The following is a 7500-nucleotide window of genomic DNA, read 5'->3' as shown; positions in this document are numbered from 1 at the left end:
CGTGGATAACACACAAAGTAAAAGTCAAATCGTGTTTCAGAGCTATCTAAATTTTAATTAATTGGTGCATAATTTCGGTGACGGTCAATGTAGTCATCAGATTTCAATAAAACTTCCGCGTTAATTTATTGGATGTTCTCTTTGCATATGATCTTCTTATGTTTATAATGTTTTCAAATAAAAACCTTAAATTTCGGAAATCGATGGATTACCTTGAAATGCAAATACACATGTATGATGAACGTGAATGATCTTGAGTTTGAGTAATTAAAGCAGAGTTAACTGTCTGATAGTATAGAAACTGTACCTCATCACGATCTAAATAACATCCAATTAACTTTAAGCGTTAGGCTATTATTGACATATAAATGCATCTACGATCTATACGAATAGCTAGTTTTGTTTGATTTGTGGAATTATTGAGATAAAATGAGGCACAACCTGGTATAAAGCTACAGCCGAGGTTAACCAAATGAATTAATAAGCTTACCTCGACTTGTGCCTTCGTCAAACCAGTGTCTGTTGACGATTTTAAAACCATCTCCTTGTACATGGTTCCCGTTCCAACCTTCCCTCCTGCAAAACACCGCTCTAAAATACCTCTCTGTTCATCTGAGATACGCGTACGTTTCGCCATTGTATTTCCACACGAAGAACAACCACTATCTCGCTGAAGGCTTACCAGACGGCACGTTGTGGAATTTGTTACGCGCGGGCGAACGTGGATTATTCCATAAAGCGATTTCATTGGCTGCTCCAGACAATGCCTCAAATAAGCGGCATCAGACGGCTCAGATGGCCCAGACGATCATTTCACTTGGCTACTACCCACATTCTCAATTGAGAAATACCGGGTGTTACGCTATGAGAAAATGTGACACGAGTGCTTCAAACTGGCATTTTCGTTTACTGATAAAATGAGTTGCAGAGAAAAGATGTGAACTCTGCAACAGCATTGCGTGTCGTTCTCCTCATAGGGATATCTACAGCTCGTTCATAGCTATAGTAAGAGTACACTGTGACTTTGGATGTGGTTCTTGTAGAAGAACCAAAGGAATCGGCATTTTCGAGTTGCCCTTAGCGAAAGATGAAAATCACAAGAGATGGCGCAACGAGTGGCTTGGTGTACTCAAGAAAACAAGGGAAATGGATAAAGATTTTAAAAGACAGATAGATGAAGACAAACTCTACACTTTCGAAAAGCATTTTTTGTCCGAAGATATTGAAATATGTAAGTATTTTTCGATAACTTTTGCTATGGAACGATACGATTGCTGAGCGTAATGTGCGTAGCGTTGCCAAGCTACTAAGATATAAACAAACAGCTTTTTCTTTCGTAGAGAGTCAGGTTTAAGACTTTGTCTGCCTAAATGTCAGAAGTCTTACTGAGCACCAGCGAAAACGAAAGCCATTCCTGGCACCTTACAGGTCTACTCAAGATTGATGGTAAGTCTTGCTTGAACTATTGGTATAATCATAACTTGTTGTTTAGTGCTCAAATTGTCTATCATAAGACTCAATTTATAATAACCTGTTAATTTGATTTTAAGAGCAAAATTACATTTTTATCACTATTATTTTCATGTAAATACTCTTGCCTACAAGTCTGTCATTCAAGTTTAAGAACACAGACTGTATTGATAAATTGCTATGCATTTGAACACAAGTAATTTTTTAATTTATATTTATAGGTTTGGCTTTTTGATGGAATTCCTGCAGTATCTTCAGAGCTGGAAGGGGAGCACTGAAAACCGAGAGGGTGAGTTTACCCAAAATGCAAGATCCAGGATGTTCCTCTCTTGGCAGACATACGAAGGCTTCCAGATTTCTGCAAGGTCTACAATCGAGTGCACCAGGTTTCTTCTTTCAGAGGGGATGGAGTTTGTCCTGACAGAAAGGTTCTGTCAAGATCCTGTGGAAGAATATTTTGGAAAGCAGAGGCAGTTTGGCCGGAGGTGTGACAATCCAGATATCAGGACCTTTAGCTACAACAGCAACACTATTAGAATTGAAAGGTCAGTCTCCTGCCAGAGTGGGAACACTAGAGGCAGAAAGGACATAAAAAAAAGCCTGGGTTAATGTGACCAATGAAAAGCTACCATGTAGAAAAAAGCAAAGAACTGTTTAGCGTATTCATAGCTAGCAGAGGCACATTCTAAGCCACTCTATTCACACTCTATTTCTAAATTTTTTTACTCCAATAATACAAGATATTCATGTAACAATCAATTAATGCACATAAATCAATCACCAATGTTTCATTTATTGTTTCAACATGTTTAATTTGAAAATAAATATTTACATGACATTTGTGTTGTTTTCCTTACTACATGATTTAGATACATGTTATTATCCTATAACTATCATATTGGTTAATCCAAAGTTAATAGAGGGGTCAATCATATTCATTTTCATATGACTTTTCAATGGTTTCCATTAGGTATTTAGTTTCTTTGACACGCATTACCTTTATTCAACCAGTAACAACCATTTGTTTTGTTAAATAAGAATTTGTTATCAGATTCCTGAACTCTAAATCTATTGTGCAAGGAACCTTAATACTTTTAGGTACTTGCTATAAATAAAAAATGAAAAATAGAAATTGAAAATTAAATTTTTATACCATATGTGAACAACTCTTGGAATGAAAATGCTCTTCTTGATAAATGACAATAATATTACAACAAATATAGTGAGAAAGCAACAAATATTTCTCCATGTATCATATAACTGTTTTGTCTTGTGTAATAAAAATCTATTACATTACTCAGGCCTTGCTTGTTCTTGATCATGACTTCTCATGATCTCCTTTTGGAGAGCTTTAGCCTTTGTTTGCTTTGCTTTTACTTTGTAGAGCTGAATGATGTCCTCAGCACATGAAAAGGAGCGTACCCTTACATACAAACTTACTATAGCATGAAGCACATTTTTGCTCACTTCAGCCTCTGGGATTAGCTCTGCATCAGAAACCATACATTGGTAGCTTGACAATACCTCACTGTCAGTTACTGAGTTGAGAGTTATGCCAGCAACATCCACTTTTTTCAAGCAGTTAACTGAAGTGAGATGCCGAAATTGATGCTCTGTTTTAAGAGGAATGTTCTGTGCATACTTGGTAATGTTCCACTAGCCACCCCGGCTTAAACTTGACACCAGTTTTTGACTCTCACACCCATACTATTGTTTACCAGCTTTCAATATTGCCCTTGCCTGTTGGTTTTCTGCTGTATTGTTTCTTGCATACTTTTTATGCAAGTTATGCAAGACATATCCACCAACATACTGAAGACCAGCTTCTTGTTTTTCTGACAATACAGTTTGGGATGAAGGTGGGTTACTGTCAGAAGAAGACTTAATGCCCTTGCAGTAGGACAGGATAAAATCAGCTACCTTGCTTGCAAGCAGTGTTGCAGCATTACGAGATAGTCCTTTGAAAAACATTGGAGACTTCAATGGTACTTGAGCATAATAGTTGCCATAGAATTTCTCGGCATTCCCATTTTTTGAATAGCCTTCAAATAATGCCTTCATTACAGAGAATTCTTGAGTTCCTTCTTCAAGCACTTGATACTCGTACTGTTTTAACTCCTTCCTTAGATCTTCTGCAAAAACTTCCCTTTCATAAATGTTCTTTAATGCATTGCGTACAATCTCAGCTAGAATACTAGCAGTCAAAGTCAAACGATGCTCGTTCCGATTTGGATTGTGCTTGGCAGCTCGATGCCTTTGATATCCTCCTCTTGTTTTGTATTTTTTCCCACACTCGCTGCAAACAATCTCGGTTGATTGGACCTACCAAAAAATATTAAATCATAGTTTCAGCATATTAGAGTCTGTCTCTATGAAATATGATCAAATGTTAACATACTTGCCGTCTTCCGAAGGCACTTGCGACAATGTTCAGTTTGTTGTCAGGTTGCATTCTCTGTAAACTATTTTTAACAAAGCAAAACCCAGGCAATATTCAGGCAATTTTTAGTATCTAGGGCACTTCTACCAGAGAAACTAAATACAATTTTATAATTTTTCTAGAATATAGCTAGGAAATTGTTATCTGAAAACGTCGGGAAATTCTCTGTTCTCTAGTAGTTAGTCGCGTGAAAGTACATTAGCGTGTGGCTCCGTAAACCCCTTCAAAAAAAAAAAGTATAGACTAAGTAAGAGTAAGCTTCTAAATATTCTGCACTTACTTCACTTGCAGCAGTTAAAAACTGTTCCTGCAGTACTTCATCTTCATCAAAGATGTCTAAAATTGCCTCAAAACTATCGCCAATCAAAATTAGATCCTCTCCACCATCCGCCATCTTTGAACTTGTGTTTGGCTTGTGCACCGTCGCGGTCACGTGACAGGTACTTTCAACATCGGCGCTGCTCTATAGTCTCGCTCTTTGATGCTCGCTGACTTTCATAACCAGTCCCCTCTATTAACTATGCTTCAACAGACGATCCAGAAAACAGGAAACAGTAATTATACCTCTTCTTCCCTGTTCAAGGCGGATTGAGAGCCACGCTCTATAATGTTTCGTCATATAATGCATTGCTAGCTTTGGACCCGACCTTATTTGAGGGGGATAGATCACTATTTGGCTACCTTCCTGGGAAAGAATACCAAATAACTAACTAGTTGAGTTGATTTTTCAAAGCCACTGTTTCCAAAATGCAAGTATTTGATGTAGGTATACCGACTCGCAGTCGAGTCTACTGTGTCAGCTGGTGCAGTGATTACTCTCGAAGCGTTTCTTGAGTTCCGAGCTACGTGGAAATGGTTTTATTTCCAGATGTGAGCTTTTTTCGGACCGCTGCCGGGAAAAGGTGCGTGCGAAAAATATGAACGTGCTCCGTGAGTCGTAGTCTTACAACCGGCACGAGTAACTTAACAAGGCACAGAAGCCTCTGGAGAAGAAGTAGTATAAATATAAAGATTTTGAACGTTGGCTTTTACAAATATTTCAGCGAAAGTTGTGGTTTTCCAGGTTTGACCCTTATAAAACTTCCTTTAAATAAACAAATATTCGAACACTACACTTTTCTTTGTCGCACATCTGCAGTGATGCATTATGGGCTATGCCCTTTGCAGATCCTTCGCCTTTTTTTTCTTACCTAAAATGAGCTTTATCGATATCCCCCGAAGTACCATGAACATTCAATTATGAAACATTAAATTATGATAGGAGTGAGATAATTGTTTGCTCCTGTTTCGTATATGTAACAGACGACCTTAAATCTTGAAACCACGTGCTTCATAGTCCAATTTTTTATTTTTGCGTTTTATCTCAGTAGACCTCATTTGGAATTAACTAGCGTTATTCTGCACGTGAGAATCATGTTTCTGAACTAGCAACATTGCGCTGACATTTGGTTCACGGTTCGGTTATATCCTCAGAGACCCAGGGGCTGAGTCGATTTCAAGTATGGGCATGAAGAGCCCCTGGGGACATTGTCTTACAAGACTAGTTCCAAACGTTCGCAGTCGTTCTGCCATCTGATTGGTGCCAGAAAATCTTTGTTTTTTTTCTGCCCTCTCACAGTAAAGTGTACTTTAGAAACCTTTCGTGTGTTTTAACACGGACATATATCCTGGTAGCTCAGTTGCTCGCTATGTTTGCTTGGACCGTGCGACGGAGATTTGCTTGAGGTGAAAAGTTTCAGTCTCAACAAACAATGTAAGAGAAATCGATCAGATTGTCCGCGAATATTTTTACCAGAAATTATACTGAATAGTTTCACAGGTATCACTAGAGAACGTGTTTTCAAGTTTGCGAGGTTTGTAAACAACACGATGGTTGCAGTCATTGATATGTGGCTTTAAACGTTAGACGAGATTTAAGCTTAAATCTTTCTAGATTTTTTGCATAATTTGCTATGACTAAAACTTTGCCAATCCCGTGAAGTTATCTCGTCGCACGGGCCACGCAGGTATGTCGAGCAACTGGTACTTGCGTATTTTTCTGTGCGTGCCAAACTCTAATCTAATCTACGCTTGAAAAAAAAGAAAAGCTAAGCGTGGAAACTGTTGTTTATTAGATGTGGGTAGATGACCCTGTACTACTAAGCTAACATTTGCAATAAAGCAAACCCGCCCTTTCCATCCAATATTTCTTGATGTTTGGGTTTGTTTTTCCCATTGAAAGCAGCATCGGATCGATTCCCAATGATCAAAGGTATTTAATTTGGTCTTCAACAATCGACAGAAGAGGTGAAATGACAATGACCAAGGGACTAGAAGAGAATCCGTAGCCTTCCCAGCTCAAGAATTTCAACACTCTAGGCAGCAGTTGAAAGATTAAACTCTTTCCAAACCACTTCGGTAACTGCCCTAAAACACCTCTCCTCACGATGTTGTCGTTAATAATTTTTTGTGAAGGTGTGGTCTGATCGTCCGGGTGAGTGTAGTCGTGAGAAGGACTGTTGTCGGTGGTAGTGACTGACGTTTCGACAACCTGTACAGAAGTCATCTTCAGAGTCAAGTGAATGATTGTCAAGTGGATGATCAACAATCATTCACTTGACTCTGATGATGACTTCCGCACAGGTTGTCGAAACGTCAGTCACTACCACCGACAACAGTCCTTCTCACGACTACACTCACCCGGACGATCAGACTACACCTTCACATGCTACCCCCGGGTTCAAACCATTTACTGCATTAATAATTTTTTGTTCAGATTTCAATTAGCTAACCAGAAACACAGCTAAGCTTTCTCTTAGCGCTTGCTGGAGGTCGTCCACGAACTTAAGGTTCTCTGCAACCTTGGCCCTATTGTGAACGACTTTACTACAAAGCGAAGATTAGATTTTGGCGCGCACAGAAAGCAGAAAGCTCCGTAGGCGAAAGCGCCAGTTGCTCGACCTACCTGCGTGGCCCGTGCGACGAAATAACTTCAAGGGATTGGCAAAGTTTCAGTCACAGCAAATTACGCAAAAAATCTAAAGATTAAATCTTAAATGTCGTGTAACGCTTAAAGCGACATATCAATGACTTCAACCATCGTGTTGTATACAAACCTCACAAACTTTAAAACACGTTCTCTCTTGATACCTGCCCAAGTATTCCGTATAATTTCCTGTAAAATTTTCGCGGACAATCTGATCGATCTCTCTTACATTGTGTGCTGAGACTGAAACTTTTCACCTCAAGCAAATCTCCGTCGCACGGTCCAAACAGTCATAGCGAGCAACTGAGCTACTAGCATGTATGTCCGTGTTAAAACACACGAAAGGTTTCTAAAGTACATCAGAACATAGCTAGCAGAGTCGCGCAATCAAATTCATTATACGAGAGCGTGCTCAAAATCCCGATAGTGCACGCTGATAGCGTCAGCAAATCCGACTTCGCCAGAAATTTTTTTTTTCGCGCAAGCGGCCATTGTTAGCGCGGGGAAAAATAATATATTTCGCGACAATAATGGATACAAACAGACACTCGACCTACTAGTCCGAAAACGAAGACAATGTTTGGACCTTTTCCCTTGGGCTAGAGTTCTTAAATGAGGCAGAAAA

The 7500-nt window shown here is 39.1% G+C and overlaps 2 protein-coding genes and 1 long non-coding RNA gene across 6 annotated transcripts in view; 1 reads left to right on the top strand and 2 right to left on the bottom strand.

Moving 5' to 3' along the window:
* Nucleotides 1-703, bottom strand: part of LOC148715908 (uncharacterized) — a 27007-nt gene extending 26304 nt beyond the window's left edge. For all 4 annotated transcript variants that reach the window (XM_088746235.1, XM_088746236.1, XM_088746237.1 and 1 more), the window contains exon 1: nucleotides 491-703. In XM_088746235.1, coding sequence (XP_088602361.1) covers nucleotides 491-637 — 147 coding nt within the window. In that variant the 5' untranslated portion in view covers nucleotides 638-703. The remainder of the gene's footprint in view (nucleotides 1-490) is intronic.
* A 31-nt stretch (nucleotides 704-734) lies between these two features.
* On the top strand, nucleotides 735-2766 carry LOC148715907 (uncharacterized). Its single transcript, XR_015995749.1, has 3 exons — nucleotides 735-1231; nucleotides 1341-1446; nucleotides 1692-2766. It is a non-coding gene; the product is annotated as an uncharacterized LOC148715907 (long non-coding RNA).
* LOC148715906 (uncharacterized) lies at nucleotides 2244-4342 on the bottom strand. Its single transcript, XM_088746233.1, has 2 exons — nucleotides 4191-4342; nucleotides 2244-3792 (listed from the first exon to the last, which is right to left on the bottom strand). Exons 1-2 carry the CDS (start codon nucleotides 4302-4304, stop codon nucleotides 3178-3180), a joined length of 729 nt encoding a protein of 242 aa, XP_088602359.1. The 5' UTR covers nucleotides 4305-4342; the 3' UTR covers nucleotides 2244-3177.
* Nucleotides 4343-7500: the final 3158 nt, after the last annotated feature.

Source organism: Stylophora pistillata, unplaced genomic scaffold (genome assembly GCF_964205215.1).
Source record: "Stylophora pistillata unplaced genomic scaffold, jaStyPist1.2 SCAFFOLD_132, whole genome shotgun sequence".
NCBI classification, from domain to species: domain Eukaryota; kingdom Metazoa; phylum Cnidaria; class Anthozoa; order Scleractinia; family Pocilloporidae; genus Stylophora; species Stylophora pistillata.
This window is presented reverse-complemented; position numbering and strand designations above follow the sequence as displayed.

Coding starts and splice junctions, on each gene's coding strand:
- LOC148715906 (XM_088746233.1), bottom strand. CDS start 4,304: ATGGCGGATGGTGGAGAGGATCTAATTTTGATTGGCGATAGTTTTGAG. Junction 3,793..4,190: donor TTTTAACTGCTGCAAGTGAA/GTAAGTGCAGAA, acceptor ATTTTTTGGTAG/GTCCAATCAACCGAGATTGT.